Below are 18,274 nucleotides of genomic sequence, written 5' to 3'. Positions count from 1 at the left end.
TAAATTTTGTGAGATTTCTGACACTCAAGCTGGCTATACACAGTTAGAATTTCTTTAGAAAAAAATTGTTTTCAAAACATTCATTCAATTTTCTAATAGTTAATGGGGTCAAATCGACAAACGATCTACAGCCGTAGTCACGAACAAAATCGAAGGAAGAGGATGGGGAAATTTTCTGGAATGAACAAATTTCTAAGGCCCCTTTCACATGGTCCAATCAGGAGGGGATCCGTTGTGACATCTGTGCCCATGCAGTTATTCCATCTTGCGATAGAGGAAACAAGTGAAATTACCAGACTCATGTTGGCCTATAGGGAATTGGATGTAAACAGACATGTGTCCATTCACCCTTGATCTACCCTTGATCTGGCATGGTCAGGTCCGTCAAAATGGAACTCTGATCCGTTGGTTTTTCGGACCTAGCCGGAGCCGTGGGTAACCAGATGTAAAGAAACGCCCGTGCGCTTAGATCTTGCTGTCCATAGAGTACCATTGGGCTTTCCGATCAGATCTGCTGGAGAAACTGACAGGTGGACCTGATCGGAAAGCCCGTTTGAAAGGGGCATAACGATGAATTTGATTTTCATTCAAGAAACTACATTCATTCCGAAAGTGAATTGTTTAATTCAAACCAAATTTAGAATTCAGTCTCTAATGACATTATCAATTATTCTAACAAAATAAAAAGTTTGTAGAAACTGTATAGCCAGCTTTACAATTGTATCACTTAGCTTTGCCTGAGAAGACCGATTACGGAACTCTAACAACCAGCACCCCAGGAAATCTGGCAATCGGCATAACTCTTTGCTAGGTGCAGTTAGTAGCACTCAGTGGGTGGGACCAATTTTTTTTAATCTTTTTTTTTTTACCACTTTACACAGTTGATTCCTATTAATAGTTCTACATTAGATGTATAGTTCCACATACTCATGCCACATCAGCAACAGAACCTGTGGAACTCACATGTCAGTAATTGCAAAAAATTAATTGACCATTCTGGATTCCAGTGCATAAGAGTCGCCGAGGACAGTGTTATGATTGATGAGGGACACAAACATCATTTAAAATGTTGACAACTGTAGATTCTATGAGTAAAACCTTTTCCTCACTCTTTATTGGTGTGTATAAATATGTCTGATGGTAATAGTGTTTAGGTTAATTTCATTTTGAAATCTTTTTTTCTTTATTAGTGTTTATAGGGAGATTGTGCTCAGACTGTTCAATTAGGTCTTGAAAAGCAAGCTTAGTCCAGTTTTCTCTTCAGCGTGTGCATATGCTGGCAGAATGTTAATGTTTCTGGTCCTTGTTCAGCCCCCAAGAACATGCCTCAAGAATATCATCCAAGGCTTGCTGAGAGATTGCCTTGTATTCCCAGAAGTGGCCTACAGGAATAGTTAGATTTTACTGTGATACATCACTTGGACAGAGACAGGAGAATGGATCCAGGATCTCCAGGGACCTCTACGTACTGAGCTATTCCTCTTGCCCGATCACATTTCAATACTGTCGAGAATTGCCATATACAAGGCCATGGACACCCAATGACAAAGACCCTGGATTTCATGAATGTGCAGTATTTGTTCATTTGTAACATTTCCCTTTAGTGCTGTGCATATTGACATTTCCAATTTGCACAATTTGTACATTTTTTATAAACACCTTATTACCATAATTAAAACAATATTATAAACCTTTAATGAGCTGTTATAATCAACTTTGATTACAGCTGTAAATGGGAAAGGACTAAAAACAAAGCGGCAGCGATGTTCAAAAATAGCAACAAAATATGTCAAGTTTTTACATTTTCTATCCAAGCTGTTGTTGCCAAAGAATGAGCAATTGAAATGCAGCAGCTCGGCACCTTGTATCTTATTTTCTGATATCACGGTGCACAACTGAGAACATTCATTTAGAGGCTGTTAATGTGCAAAGATTCTGGAATTATTTCAAATGGCAAGGTGATGAAAAGATTAGCTTGGTAATACTGTCAGTATAGAGTACTCTTTGAACAAATTGCATATTGGATATACATTTCGTGTTGGGGGGCCTTTTAACAGTTTTACTGTGGAACCTAATGGCTCCCCCATACAGGTCGATAGAATTGCAAAAGCAGCTTGAAGGAGTCCAAAGGAATGGGAAACAAAGTACAAAGGTTGCAAGAGGCGGATACCAAGTCAAATTCAGGCACTTACACTGCTTGCATTCAACAAATGATTTTATTCAGTTTCACCACTTCCAGCGGGTTTACGTAAATGTATGTCCTCCGAAGGAAGTGGTTATACCAAGAACACGGCTGCTGCTGCAGCCGTTTTCATGGTACCGTTTTAAACAGCCGGCGATTGCTGTTTAACCACTTCCGGGCCGGCCGTAGTAAAAAAGCGGCCGGCCCGGAGCTCTCTAGATCTGAGCGGGCGTCTTTAGACGTCCGCTCAGACACGCCCCCTCGCGTGCGAGCTGGAAACGGCCAAAATTTAAAAACAGGCAGCGATGCCTGTTACCATACAAGCGATCCGCCGGCTGTATCGCGTGTATGGGGTACTGATCGGGGGCGCATACGTGCAAAAAAGACGATTGTGCCCATTACGCCGCACATGTTACATATCGCCGCGAACGTCGCAGTGAGAGCAATAATTGTAGGGCCATCAATCACTGATAACACTAAACTGATGAGCGGTAAAAGCTTTTAAAGTGTCGCCTATGGCCAATTTTGGGTATGGTAGTTTTCTGCGATTTCGCGTGCGCGCAATTTTAAAGCTTGACATGTTTGGTGTCTATTTACCCGATGTGACCCCGACTTCTTTTTCATTCTACCAAAAAACTGAGTAATAAAAAATGTTTCCTAACATAATGTAAAAAAATAATTTTTTTTCAAAATTTTCTGTAATTTTTTCCTAATTATAGTAAAAAATAAAAACCCCAGTGGTGATTAAATACCACCAAAATAAAGCTCTATCTGTCCCCAAATAATGGTATAAAATTCATTTCAGTACAGCGTTGCATGACAGAATAAACTTCAGTCAAAGTACTGCAGCGCTGAATACTGAAAAATGGCCTGGCCAGGAAGGGGGTCTAAACACCTGGTCTTGAAGTGGTTAAATACAAGCGATCGGTGTCTATACAGCCGCCGGATCGCTTGTACGGTGCAGCAGCCTTGTACCCACCCCTCCACCGCCATCGGCTTCCCGGGCTCCACTGTCCCCCGTGTGAGCTCGGGATCGGCGTGGTGAGTCTCCTCTGATGGATTGGAGGAGAGATTAGCGACTCCCAGCCACTGATCTCTCCTCCGATCACTGGACCTGGAAGTGATGTGCATTACATCACGTCCGGTGTCACTGTACACAGTCTCCGGCTCCTAGAGCCAGAAGAAGAAGCTGGTGAAGCAGATCTCTAAACTAAAATTGCACCACACCTTACATATCGTTGCGCGCGTCTGAGTGAGAGCAATAATTCTAATTCTGTTCGCACTAAACTGATGAGCCGTAAAAGCATTTAAAGCGTCGCCTATGGGATTTTTTGGTTATTGTAGTTTTTTGCGGTTTCACAGACGTACACAATTTTAAGGCTTGACATGTTTGGTATCTATTTACCTGGCGTGACCCCATCTTTCATATTTTACCAAAATTGGGCATTATAATTGGTTTCTGTGCACTAAATTTCATTTTAGTGTATTTTATCCTAAATAAACATTTGCGCAAATACCGTGCAACATAAAAAATTGCAGCTGGCATCTTTTTATTCTACAAGGCCTGAGCTTTCAGAAAATATATCAGACCCCCAAACAAAATATTGAGGTTTTATCATGTGTGCAAATTTAAGAAATTGCTCTAGGCAGCAAGTGGTTAAAATACATCCAGTACACTACATTCCTCATGTGATAGACGCAAACCACCAATGCACCTATGACACCTATTCCAATTTTTGATATACATTATCGTAGCCGAGTTCCCTACTTTTTTATTCTTTTGGTAGGTTGAGTTGCTGCTTCACATTTTGAAATGTTGGTGAAAGATATGTACATAAATGTTTTGAAGATGAAACGGATGAGATGGTCCCTTCACAGTATGATGCAAGTCACAGGTGCCAGAAAGCCATTATGGCTGAAAGCAATTTTAGCTGTTCTGATGGCACATGGGCAAATGTGAAAGCACATGGTTCCTTGTTCTTTAAATGTGTGTGCTGGTTACTAGATTGGAACCATCCCGCCTCTGAATTCTACATGAATAACCAAGACTTAATAGGCGTCCTCTTTTTGCTGTAACATCTTTTTTTCATTTTAGCTGTAGTTTTTGATAAAGTGCTAAAAGGTTCAAGTTGTTTATTCATTCATACACAGAATCACTCCAGCTTTTGAAGAGCTTATTGTTTTTTCTTTTTCATCTCAACTATATAATTGGGTAATTTAAGCACATTAAACAGGAGTCAACCTTTGACATCAGTATTTACTTAAACTGTTCAATGAGGTGTTTAGAGGGCTTTATTAAAGATTTTTGAACTGTGATCCATTGTTGGGTAGATGTAATCCCTAATTTGATGACCGTTTAGCTTTCTAAAACACTGTGTATTATAAACAATTGCCATGTTTAATTTTCTTTTTTTTCCCCTAAAACCCTTTTTTTCATTATTTTTTTTGTATCTCAGAGCTGTTGATCTCCTCTAGCCTCCTTCAGCCACTTCCTGTCTTCTAGTATATGAACTTGTTCCCCTTTCGCTGTAAACAAAAGGTAGCTCAAGGAACAGATGGTCAGTAACAAACGAATGCTGCACTTTAAGCACCCCAAACCTAGCAACATAAAAGAAAAAAAACATTAAAAAATCCACAAAACAAATGAAAACCCCAAAATAATACCCCTGAAACAATAGTTCACTTTATAAAAAAAAAATAAAAAAGGCTAGAGTTGTAGCAAAAAAAGTTTTTTTTTTCTGTGGATGGTACAGCAGCTAAAAGTGACCACTGACCTAAAATCCACCATAAAATAAAAGACAAAACAGTCCCAGATAATCCGAGCCCATGGAGCAAGCAATCAGAATTAAATTACACTTTCCTAGCTGACCTCAATCTCCCCCCTATGCAATTTTGTTTGCTTTCTTTAACGGCTTCCAATTAACTGACACTATGGCTACGCTGTTCCCCCTCTTTTTCTTGTGAGGTGGCTGGCTTAGCCAAAAAGCCCCCTTATTTGCCTGCTGGCCATAGTTCAAAAACCATGCAGTGCATTATTATTATAGAGGATTTATATAGCGCCAACAGTTTGTGCAGCGCTTTACAATATAAGGAAGACATTACAATCACAATACAATTCAAGACAAGATGGTAAGGAGGGCCCTGCCCGTGAGGGCTTACAATTTAAGAGGGAGGGGCAAGTGATACATGAGGAGGTAGCTGTGTGGGGATGAATTGTTTGAGAAGGTGATGGCTCAGTGGTTAGGTTGAGGGGGCATTATGGTGTAAGAAAAAAAATCTAGAGGAATCTACTCAAAAATGAATTGTGAACCTGATTACTCAGGAGGCAAGTAGTAGAAAATAGTAAGTCCCTCTGCACTCCTCACAGCGCTCCCGGCCCGAGTACTTGTAGTGGTGCTCGCAGTGACAATCACACCGACAAATGGCATCATGCTGTATTGATTTAGACGGACTTGTTACACTGTCTCCCTGATGAAGGGATCCCGTGCGGTCCCGAAACGTCGCTATTTTGTACATGACGATTGGTCCGATTTAAATGGACATCAAAGATATTTACTGAGTGCTGGTGATTTTCTGCTTTCCACAGCAGCACAGTAGTGACATCCCAAAATCTCACTCCAAAAATTGTGAGATTAGTAGTCAGAGGCAACAATTCGGTAGATGATCACACACTTCAAATATACAGCTTTTAGGCTACAGAACTGTCACATGCCAGGAAGTGCACAGCTATTTTTCAAGAGGAATTCAAGGCAAGCCTTTCAGGCTACTGCTTAGGCAAAGTCTCCTATATATTCTCTAGAAGAAAGCAAATCTTTACTTTTTGAATATAGGTCCACTTTATTTATCACAGTGTTTCCTGAAGTGTTAAACATTTAACACTGGTGATACAGTTCCTAATGTTTGGGAATGAAAAAAGTTGCCATCTTACAAGAGAAAAGGTTTAAGATCATAGAAGATGTCATTCCCTTGCCGCAGTATTCTTCTACATGGAATGCTCTTCTTCTTTTTTTTTTTTCTCCCACCTAATTTGTTCTCTGGTAGAGCTCTCCACATGTTGCACATTAGTTCAAGAGACTCAAAATCTAATCAAGAACTGCCCACAACAGTAAGGGCTGGTTCACACCATTTTCTGGACCAGATCTGGAATGCACTGCGTTTGTGTTTTGCCACGTTCAATTTTAGGTCTTGCTGGGGGACCTCTGCAAGACCTACAGATAGCCAGGAAAAGAGCAGCACAATGCTTGCACATAAGAGACATGAACTTACCAGTTGTTCTTTTCAGAGCTGCTCAAATGATCCTAGCCAGGGACAACCTGGGCAGCAATACCCTCTCCACTTGTCCATCTTCCTATTATTGTTCTTATATTGCGCATGCCTCGGATCATACAGCTCTGGGCAGGCTTCCATAAGTTCTTGAGGAATTTGGCGTCCACTTCAGCCATCATGGTTCCTATCTTTACAAATCTCTCTCTCCACAGAAGCAGGAAGTCCTGGGGTGATGAGATCATCCAAACCAGCCAAAAAAAAAGAAGTTTTCTTTCCCCATTGCGTCACATTCCGGTGCATTTCTGATGCGTTTTTGACACGTGTGTGCGCATTGCAGTGCGTTCCAGACCAGACAAAATGTGACACGCAATATTTTTCTGGTCTGGAACTGACTGCTATGGTGTGAACTGAGGCCAAGAAGAGCATAGGGAAACATTGGGCTGCATTTTAGGTCCAGAAACAGTCTGGTCTGGAGGTGGTGTGAATGGGCCCTCACACTTCTGTCTTGTAATTAAAATCACTAGCTCTCCTCTCACTGGGTCCACTCTTTTGTGACATTTTGTGTCTGGTTGGGGTGCTTTTTACAACATGAAATGAGCGGAAATTTCTCCGAAATGAAAGAAAATGCCCTTCTAGATAGTTGTTGCCAGAACATGTGTCCCCATTGAATGAATGTGTCCCCACATTCATTCAATGAATGTGGGGACACTTGTAAAATTGTGGATTTCCCATTACTTTCTGTCAATGGTTACCAAGACAAGTAGAGAGGGTGACTATCTGGTCCCTAATCTAGTGTGTGTCAACCTTTTTTCAGTCACTTTTTAAAGGTATACAAAATCTCAAGGTACTCCTGTCTAAAATATAAAAAAAGTAAAAGTGATGCGTGGTACCCCCAAAATCCATACCAAACATTATCCTAGATTGGGATCTGGTATGGATATTGGGGGCCCCACACAAATAAAAATGTCATGGGGTTCCCCCTGTCACATTCGAGTCCCACCTTTCACTTCAGGAGTCCCCCTTCACATCAGAGTTTTGCAATTCTCCATGGAAATGCATGGCACTGTGTACAAATTTGTGGCACCCCTGGGTTTTACAGGACCCTAGTTGAGAAAGGCTACCCTAACCTAATTAAAAATAAAAAAAGGTTTGTCTACAGTTATACTGTAAAACTATACAAGCAAATACTTTGACATTCCTTTTATTCTATCACTTTTATATGTCAGTTTGTAAAGGCGCTAACGAGATAATACTGGCTGGTTTATTGGAAATGAAACCTACTGTTTGGTCCTCGATTTAACCTCTTGTGATCACAGCCAATCTATTCCTAAATACAGCATTTATGACTTTAAAGTTGTTGGTGTTCTGGCCTGTAATTATTCACCCGCAGAGAAACAATGGCCATTTCTTTGAATGCTGTCTGATGGTATAATTAAAGAGAAGGAAAGGTCTCCTTGCAACGAGTGGAGGGGCAAATCAAAAGGGCTTTTTCCTGTCTTGTATAAATGTCCCAGCTAGTGGAAACAAGAGTCAGACTCCTCGCTGGTTCTGTAATGTCTGCTCACGTGCTAGGCTTTATCGTTTCTCTGATGAAACCCAAATCTGAAGTCAGGCCATCTAACTTTGTTTATCATAGTCTGCCATCTTGCCTGGGTTTTGAGCTGACTGATGTTCTTCTAGAAGGTAAGAAGATACTACACTTCATATGATATGGGTTTGGGCTTCTTGGTTGTGTGTGTATAGAGCACTTTTGCTGCATATCACACCTATCTAAATTCATTAGAATTTTGGGGGACTTTGCTGGCATTCTAGCAGCATTATAAAGTCCAAATTCATGAGAAGCCATTTTTCTACATATTTTTGATGTGTGTGAAATTCAGGTGCTGTAGTTCTTAAGTATGACACTTTTACATTCTGGTGCTTGTGGATGCCACAGTTTCATTAAGAAATACCGCTGTATCAATGATGAGAGAAGTGGAGGTATAAGATAGGGATGCACAGATACTTTTCGAGTACCAGTGCCATACTTGGCATTTCCATGAGAACTACGAGGGTTGCAGCGGTTGTAGCTGGGACCTGGCTCTGGCGCTCCACCACTGTCCTGAAATCATTAGTCTGTATTGTTTTAGAAAAACTGTCATATGACACTAAACAAAAATGTATCAGTACTCGTACTCGCAAAACTGGTATGGGTTCATCCCTTTATTTATATTTTATAAAAACAAAATCGTACATTGAAACAGAGATGTACAAATCCCAGGAGCTCCGTGTGCTCCTTACACATGACAGCTGCCTCCTAACTTTAGAATTTTTCTCCCGTCTCCTTACTACCTACAACCCTCTTCCTAAATTCCAGTGATTGTCCAGTTCCTTTCCAAGAGGTACATTTCCAACATGTACAAAATTTAGATGCAGGAGCAGTGTTTATAGTTAATGTAAAGCCTAACCATGAACTTCTCTCATTTGCTACTTTTAGGTCTTTTGAAATATAAGTGTTCTGTTATATCTGTTCAATAAGTGCAAAGAAATATACTTATTGGTCATTTCAGAAATTCAGAGCAGTCCTCAGTCTTGTACACACAGAGGGTTTTTTTTTTTAGCCCTCCTAGTTCTTGTCTTGGGACTACAGAATTTGTGTCTATGTTGTGTAGATGGAAGAGAGTAGGTTGGTGTTGAGTAATTTTAACAAAAGAAAACTGGGCAGGGCTGACACTGCTCAGTCCACAAAAGTGCACAATGTTGATCTGCCAGAAATGAGCTCAGCTCCTAAATCCTGCTGTGAACTGACAACAGGTATTTTCCTGTACTTGCAGTGTCTTCAAATGGATAGAACACAGTGCATGTATTTTTCAGAATTGCAGAGATGTACAGTATGTGCAATAACCAGCCTGCTATTGGCCATTTCAAATTGCAATAGCCCATAGCAGACTGGCTTTTGCACCCTCCCAGTGTGGAGGAGAGAGCTAGGGGATCCAACCAACTAATCGATAATGAGAATAGTTGACAACTATTCACATAATCAATTCACGATCAATTCATTGATTAATTGGATGCAGCCCTAGATACACTGAGGGGAATTTATCAGAACTGGAGCCGTCAAAATCTGGAGCTGTGCATGGCAACCAATCAGCCTCTCTATCATTTTCAAATCTTAACTGAACAAACTGAAGAGCGAAGCTGATTGGTTACTGAAGAGCAAAGCTGATTGGTTGCCCTGGCAACTGCTCCAGTTTCGATAAATTCGCCCCATAATGTTTTGCTGTTTAAACAAATGGTATCCGTCTCCTATTGTAATCACAATGGGGGGAGATTTATCGAATCTGGAGCAGTTGCCCATGGCAGCCCATCTCAAATTCAATTTTCAAAGCTTAACTGAACAAATGGAAGAGAATCTGATTAGCTGCTCTATTTTCGTTAAATCTCTAAAGACCGGTAAGCTGCAATATATCACATTTTCAGTTTGGGATTTTGATATGCTTTATATTAACTGCTTTAAAGTAACTGTAAGCTTCACTGGGTCAGAGCTTTTTTTTTAATGATTGAGTATCTACTGTAAAGTTCTGGTCTTGGTTGCTAAAATGAATAAATATCCACTTCAGTCCTTCTTTTTTGTGATTAGTACCAGGGATCGCAGTGTTGGTTGGGGGCATGTAGTTGGCACAGACTGTCCACTGCCCTATATGAATTCAATAAATGCTTACTTTGTATTCATCATAAAAATTGTATTCAGGTCAAATATTCTGAATCCAGCCCTTGCATGTTTAGCATCACAGCTGCAATGATTTCTTTTTCTTTTTATCCCTAGACCCCAATTACCTGATGGCCAACGAACGGATGAATCTTATGAACATGGCAAAGTTGAGTATAAAGGGCTTAATCGAGTCTGCACTTAATCTGGGGCGGACACTGGACTCTGACTATGCACCTCTGCAGCAGTTCTTTGTGGTGATGGAGCACTGTCTAAAGCATGGCTTAAAAGGTATGGGCAGTGGTAGTGGTGACAAATGATGGTCCCTTTCTAAATGTTGAAAAATTGTTGGATATCCTGTCGCATTATATTTCTGAAACTTAGACAATCACATATTCTATTAGGGCCATACCCATGCACCTGATTAATCTGATCTTCATTCAGCATAGGGTGACTGGACGTTGTTCGGCACTACACGTTAATAACATTGATCCCTACACAGGATGATGGTGATGTACAGAGAACATTGGGGGGAATTTCCCCCCAATGAAACTGTCACAGGTCGGCTCAGTAGATCGGGAAGTGAGCAAACACATACCGTCCCTCGCTCACTTCTCGATCTATCCGTGCAGAGAGCCGTGACTGTCACTCACGGCTCCCTGCAGGGATTCCCGCCCCCTCCCCTGTCCGATCCTCCATCGCTGACTGGCGGAACGGACGGGTACAGCTGGCGCTGCCTCTAGATAGGCAGAGCCAGCTGTCAATCCCGCAGCTGGGTGGATCCAGACAGTAATGTCGGGATCTGTCCTGGCTGCGGCGGTTTCAGGACGCTAGTTTGTGTCCTCCCGTGACCCTGGGGAGAACTATGGGGAAAAGCACTGACCCCATACTTCTCCCTTAAGTGAAGCCTTGAAAATGAAGCTGATTGGTTGCTGTAGGCATCTGCTCCAGTTTCTTTCTCATCCAGTTTTGATAAATTCCCCTCATTGTGTTTTACTGTTTGTGCATTGGTTCTATTCTTCATATACAGATCAGTGATTCTTAATGCAGAGCTGTAGATGGTGCGTATCCCTAAAATGATTAGTACCATGAACATATGCAAAGACATCCTAACTCCATGAATACATTTAATTGTACAACAAGGAAATGTCTTGCCACGTTTTATACAAGGGAAGCCTTTTGTGTTCCACTGTCGTTTGCTAGCTAAGAAGACCTTTCTTGGGCAGAATAAGTCCTTCTGGGGCCCTCTGGAACTGGTGGAGAAACTTGTACCTGAAGCCTCAGAAATCACAGCTAGTGTGAAGGATCTTCCCGGTCTCAAGTAAGTTGCATTCTTTTGCTTTACTCTCATAGAGGGGAACTTCTCAAAACTGGAGCAGACAAAATCTGGAGCATGACAACTAATCAGCTTCTCTCTTTCATTTTCAAATCTTAACTGAGCAAACTGAAGAGAGAAGCTGATTGGTTGCCATAGGCAACTGCTCCAGATTTTGTCTGCTCTAGTGTTGATAAATTCCCCTCATGGTGTTATCCTCCATGGTTGCATGTGTAAATCTTCATAGGTTTGTAATGTATTTCTGTTGTTTAGAAGATTGGTGCATGTATTGGAGCTGTAATTAGCCCAGGTATCACATCCGAAATATATAGATTATTTACAAATAAAACAAACTGAACTAGCGGTACCACTACAGTGTAATTTAAAAATAAAATTTTTATTAATCAAATGTATATGCAAAAAAAGGTTACAACCACATACGACTTCACAAGTAAAATTAAGTACAGTGAGACACAATTATACGTATAAAGTGTCTTTTACACTGTCCCACAAAGCTTTGCTGACCAGCTTTATACATAGGATATTATTACTTTTAGATACACAAAGGGGGTCTATGTATAAACAATTCACAGAGCCATTTGCACTATGAATCTTTGTAAACATTCGTTCTGTGCGAATAGACGCAACACAAATCATATCGTGGTATAGGTTCTTTTATGGTCGAATGTAATGCAATACTGTGTTTTGGCCACTAGATGCAGCTGAGAAGCATCAGAAATAAGTATATAATGTAATTCATCATTATGGTCACTAGATGGAGCTAAGTAGTACTGGCAATAAGAATTTATATCCTATGCTCCTGAACTTTATCTAGTGGCTATAATACAGTATTACATAAAATTCAACCTGAAAAGATGATCTAATAAGAATGTTAGTTTTTGCCTCAGAACAAACATGATCAGAGATTCGCAGGGCAAATAGCTCTGCGATTTTGTTTATAAATGGACCCCAAAGTGTTACTTGTCTGTGACTGCAATATGCTTGCTGACACTTTAGTGGTGTGAGTGCTGAAATGGGCTTAAAACAGTAGACAGTAGAAAGGCATCATGGCACACTCACAAGTCATATATATATTATGACGCGCTTTCTCAGGAGAGCATCAGTTGTACATTGTAGTTATTTTGTCCTGTTGTGCCTTTTCATTTTGGGTTACAGACCATTACCACAGAGGTTTAGCCCATATAGATGTGCCCAGCTAAATGAATATATTAATCATGTAAAGAAAATAATCCAGCTCTTTATTCGAAAAAAATGTTTCATCTCTCTCCTTTAATTTTTTTATCTAAAATAATCGTCAATTTCACTCCATTAACTATTAGAAAATGTAACGAATGTTCCGAAAAAAAACTTTTTAACAAAATTCTACTGGTGTATGGCCAGCTTTAGGAAGCTTTGTGTTGTAAATTCTGAAAGATAATTGAACATTAATAAAGGCTATTACTTTCATTTATTCATTCATTTTGTATCTAGGACACCTGCAGGTAGAGGGCGGGCCTGGTTACGCTTGGCACTGATGCAGAAGAAGCTCTCTGAATATATGAAAGCCCTTATCAACAGGAAAGATCTCCTAAGGTAATTTGGCTGGGGTTTAAACAAAAATGTATCTGTGATGGGAATGAAAGCTGGTTGAACCATTTATAAATAAACTAGAACGTCTGGCGATGCAGTAACTCGGAAAGAAAGGCACCCATCTAAGTGATTTGTTTGGGAGCGGTAACAGGAAACGGATAGAAAAGCGTTATCTATCCAAAGCTTCAAAAATGATTAACAAAACTTTAGGATTAATCATTTTTTATTTAAAAGAGAACTATGGGGTAACCTTTTTATCCAATGTTCTCTTTAGGGCCATGTGAGGACATATACTAAACTCCTCCCGTGACCCACAGCTCAGTATATTGCGGGCTATTGCTCGCTATATACTGAGACAACCGCAGACAGGGCGGATTCCGACAATACTGTTGCGATCCACCCAGCTGGCTGATTGACAGAGGACTCTGCCCATCTAGAGGCAGAGCCAGCTGTGTCCGCCCCCTCTCCCGTCCGTTTCTCTTGTCACCGCTGGGGGATCGAAGTGGGGAGGGGGAATCTCTGCAGGGAGATGATCGGAAAGTGAGTGAGCGATGGCATGTGTTCGCTCACTTCCCGATCAATAGAGCCGACCTGTGAAAGTTTCATTGTCACACGTCGGCTCTAACTATGAGGATGAGTGAAACTCACTCGCCTCATAGTTCTCCTTTTAAAGCAAACCTGTGCGTTGCCTATGTAGCCCACATGGAAACACTTAACACTGGGAATAAACAAGTAGATTGGATGGGGGAATCACCTCTGCTTGGCTGTTGTGTTCTGACAGAGGTGGGTGTGCCACAGTCAGAATACCCGAACAGTGATTGTAGCTGGCTGGCTGCAGTCAGCGTTTGGCTGAGAAATTTCTGCCCGGCTCCATTTTTAGATTGAAAAAAAATTGGGTGTGAGGCTACAGACAGGGTCACCTACTGGGTGAAATTTCCTAATGAACCAGCTAAAATTCGCTCCGTATATGGGCAGCTTTAAATCCCCCCACAAATTTACCTTAAAACCATGAAAATGTAGCCACAAAGTACCTTAATAACTGAGCAACAACATACATTAAAATCTTAATAACTGAGCCACTAAATGCCCTAAAATCATACTAATAAAACAACAAAATACCCTAAAACCTCAAAGTGTATTTACACTTTTTGCAGTCAAATTTGAGAAAAGCTCCCTATATGTTTGTTGTGTGTTCCTATTTACAAAGCATACGGAAAAATGTTAATAAAAAAAAAATTCTTACCTGTTAGATGTTTTGTTGCAGAGGGCAACATGGCTGATTCCAGGTTTTTCCGAGCACCTTCACAGTGACCTGTCCTTATAGACTGAAATTTGAGGATTGTGTTTCTCTCATTAAATTCATTACCATACATTGCACACCCTAAGAAGCAGAAACCAAGCAGAAATGTTAACCCTTAATAAGCAAAGTAGAACCCCTTACCCACCTAAAAGAAATTTAAACAGCGAGAAGCATTTAATTCTTTTTTTTTTTTTAAGCTTATGAGATGTAAATTGGACTATGTAACAAATATATAGGCGTTATCCCAACTAGGTGGCAAAAATGGAAATCCACTTTTCACAAATGACTCCAAAACCGTAATAACTGAGCCACACATCATTTTTCTTTTCTTTGAGAACCAAGTTTTGGGTGGAGTGGGAGACTTTAAGATGATATACATGTGAAGCAATATAATTGCTTTCATTTCTAAGGTCTCTGACTGTAGGTCATACATAACAAGCAGCAGGTGAAATGTAGCAACAAGTCTTAGTACTGATGTTTTGATGGCCCTCTGTACACTTATCATTGTAGTCTTCTTCCAGCTTCTCTGACTTGGTATTTGAGGTTTCCCATGTACCCCCTTAGTTGGACATTGAAGGAGAACTGGAGCCTACACAGTGCTGGTCTTTTTGTTCATGCAATAAAGCTGAAACTGGTGTTCATTGAAGACGCATTGCCTTGCATATTAAGTTTTAAGAATGTAGTGAAACTTCCTCGTAGCTTGTTGCCCTTTTTATATTTTATTTGTTCAGCCTTATCTTGTTTAATCATAAAGTTTACCAGTGCCAGTGTTCCATTTAAAATTCGTTCTGTTTACTGCTATTTGGGCAGAGTTCAGCCAGCACTACATGAAGGGTTCACTAAACCTTATGTTAAAGGAGAACTATGAGGTGAGTGCTTTCCACTCACCTCATAGTTCTGGCCGACCTGTGACAATGAGACTGTCACAGGTCGGCTCAGTAGATCGGGAGGCGAGCGAACACATACCGGCGTTCGCTCACCTCTCGATCCTGTCACGGCTCTCTGCAGTGACAGGGGAGGGGCTGGTTCCCCCCTCCCGCTCCGATCCTTCAGCGCTGACTGGCGGAACGAATGGGGCGGGTACAGCTGGCTCTGCCTCTAGATAGGCAGAGCCAGCTGTCACTCACGCATAATTGTCGGGATCCGCTTCAACTGCAGCGTCTCAGTATACCGCGAGCTGTAGGGTGACGGGAGGACGCTAGTTTGTGTCCTCCCGTTACCCTAAGGAGAACTATGGGGAAAAGCCCTGACCCCATAGTTCTCCTTTAAGCATCACACATTGTGCATTCTAAGGGCTTGTTCACACCAAGTGCAGAGTAGATACAGAGTAGTTACAGAACGCATCAAAACTGCATCCAATGTATTCCAATGGTATTTTGGGCTCTAGTTCACACCACAGCATTTAGTTCCAGAGCATGTGTAAAAATTTTCCAGCATGCTCTATTTCAGGGATGGCCAAACTCCGACCCTCCAGCTGTGGTGAAACTACAAATCCCATGAAGCATCTCTCTCCGGGAGTCATGTCTGTGACTGTGAGAATCTTGCAAAGCCTCATGGGATTCGTAGTTCCACCACAGCTGGAGGGCCACAGTTTGGCCATCCCTGCTCTATTTATTCTGCCCTGGAACGCGCTGAAAGCCCATTTTAGGCTAAAACGCACTGCATTGCATGTGCAGAAACTCATGCAGATCTGGTCCCGATTTGGTGTGAACAGGCCCTAAGTGATTTCCTCAAGCAGTAAAAGCAAGCTTACGGAACACTGGAAGAGACTAATCTGCCTTTTCCACAGAACAATGTAGTGGATAACAGGACCATTGAGACATCTTACTTGATTTCAGCTTGATTCGTAAATATTTACAAAACCATTACAATCATCTGTGCAGGATGGCAGGCTCAGGATCTCAGGGAAAGGCATTTTCCTCCCCTGAGATGATGTCCATGGTCACATGTCCTAGTCACATGTACCAGAGTCCCTGGAAATAAAGGGAAAGATAGTAAACTGCCCTTAGTTAACATGGCCACTGTCAGAAGACTAGGGAAGAAAAGAGAATAAAGGTATACAAAGAATACAAAGCCGGCAATTATCTATATGTATGTGTTTGTAGATTGTCATTACTAAACATTTCTAAAGCTGTGTTTGTTGGTATTTGAAAGATATGGGTAAAGGTCCGCTTTAAGGAATAATGACAGACCTCAAATATACCCTACAACAAGATGATGATCCAACTTTATTTGCGTATTGTCAATATGCTTAAAGTTCATCTAAAGGCTCCTGTATGACAATCTAAAGAATGTCCAAATCCAATTACTATGTAAACCACAAACCTTATAAAGATTTAAAAAAAACTTACTTTACCCTCTCCGACTAAGCCAAATGCTCCTTCATTTGTGTCTCACATGCTCTACTACCCAGAAACTGCAGCTCACAGTGGGAAGGTTTCAGTAACAGAGGCAGTGCTGTCAATCCAGAAGGCAGTGGGCAGGACTAGGTGTGGCTAGGTGTTAATTGACAAGCTACAGATATGTGAATCAGCCGTGACAATATCGATAGCCACGCCCCCTGCAACATTTCATCCCAGCACAGCCTACTCAAGAGTGACAACACTTCCCTTAATTCAGGAGCAGTGATGCATTGTTGCCACTTATCACAGGAATCTTATTAAGCGCTGCAGAACATGGTTTTCTTGAACCCATTCGCTGCCACCAACATAAGTATTACTATAGCAGCTGGGAGTTTGTGTACGTTTTTTCCCTCCCAGCTGGCGCCTATGCAGTAGGAGTGATCAGGGTGGCTGTGAAGCCGCCCAATCACTTCTACATGCTGATCAAGGTTTCTTTACTCTACACAGCTTAATCTGTTATATTTTTTAAAAAAAATGGGTATTATGTAGTTTTGTGTGCGCTAAAATTAATTTACATGTACTTTTTACTAAAAATATAGATTTGATAAATAGCACAATTATAGTGCAACACAAAGATTGAAGAACAAGAATGTTGAAGGAGTTAGTTATGACTAATGCTATCCACTATGTGATCGCCAAATGCCAGCAACTAGTTGACATTCGTATTTTATCTACATGCTTAAAGCTGAACTCCGAGTACCAAAGTTTTCATTTAGATCTATTCCTTATAAAGGGTCATAAAGGGTATAAATCCACTTTGTGTGCACCAAATCCATTTGCAAACCCAGAGATTGCATCATCACTGTGCTGCACATGTCAGTGCAGAGAGCAGAGCTGTTGGAGCAACCAAGCAGGTCCACCCATTACAGGCTGCCTGAAGAAAACTACCGGAGGGGCAGAGACAAAACCAGTCATGTTGTACAAGGAGAGAGAGAGCAGTAGTAGCTGGTCTTTACTACAGGAATCTCCTGCAGAGAGGCAGTTTCACCCCAGCAGCCACGCTCAACTGCACAGTTGCTGTTGTGTGTCCCCCCCGCACAGTGCCATTGTGCTTGATGAAGCTGCATCGCCCTGTTTCTTTTTTTGTAGAACTTTATTGAAATGTAACAAGTGGCATTTCATTCAGTTCTTTGAGCTCAATGCTGTGCAGTGCGGTTGTACCGTGTCTCACTGCGATGCGCTTTAAAAAAAAAAAAGTACTGCATGTCCTTTTTTATTTGTGCACACCACCCAAACGCAGTGGTGTGAATCGAGCCAATCCATGACGAGGAAAATTGCCTTGTCTTGCATTCGGGTTGCTGTCCCACCGCAGGTGGTGTGAACCAGCCCTCACTCTGGATTTCTGCACAGATCTGACTGTAATATACAAAGATCACCAAGATTCAAGTAAGAATACACATGCCTCCTTGTATTTTGACAACATTTGCTTATCCTGAAATTCAGTTTAAATGCTAACCTTTCTCTGAAGCCGCACTGTGCAATTGGCATTGCCGCTGAGAGTTTCAAGCAATGCCTTCTTTTAATCATTTCC

General features: G+C 41.2%; 1 protein-coding gene across 2 annotated transcripts in view; it reads left to right on the top strand.

The window, feature by feature from the left end:
* RUFY3 (RUN and FYVE domain containing 3) overlaps positions 1 to 18,274 on the top strand; it is a 64,004-nt gene that overhangs the window by 30,949 nt on the left and 14,781 nt on the right. For both annotated transcript variants that reach the window (XM_018553584.1, XM_018553585.1), the window contains exons 2-4: positions 10,254 to 10,427; positions 11,340 to 11,457; positions 12,943 to 13,044. In XM_018553584.1, the coding sequence (XP_018409086.1) occupies positions 10,254 to 10,427; positions 11,340 to 11,457; positions 12,943 to 13,044 (394 nt within the window). The remainder of the gene's footprint in view (positions 1 to 10,253; positions 10,428 to 11,339; positions 11,458 to 12,942; positions 13,045 to 18,274) is intronic.

Source organism: Nanorana parkeri, unplaced genomic scaffold, assembly GCF_000935625.1.
Source record: "Nanorana parkeri isolate BGI_ZX_2015 unplaced genomic scaffold, ASM93562v1 scaffold124, whole genome shotgun sequence".
In the NCBI taxonomy this organism is placed as follows: Eukaryota; Metazoa; Chordata; class Amphibia; order Anura; family Dicroglossidae; genus Nanorana; species Nanorana parkeri.
This window is presented reverse-complemented; position numbering and strand designations above follow the sequence as displayed.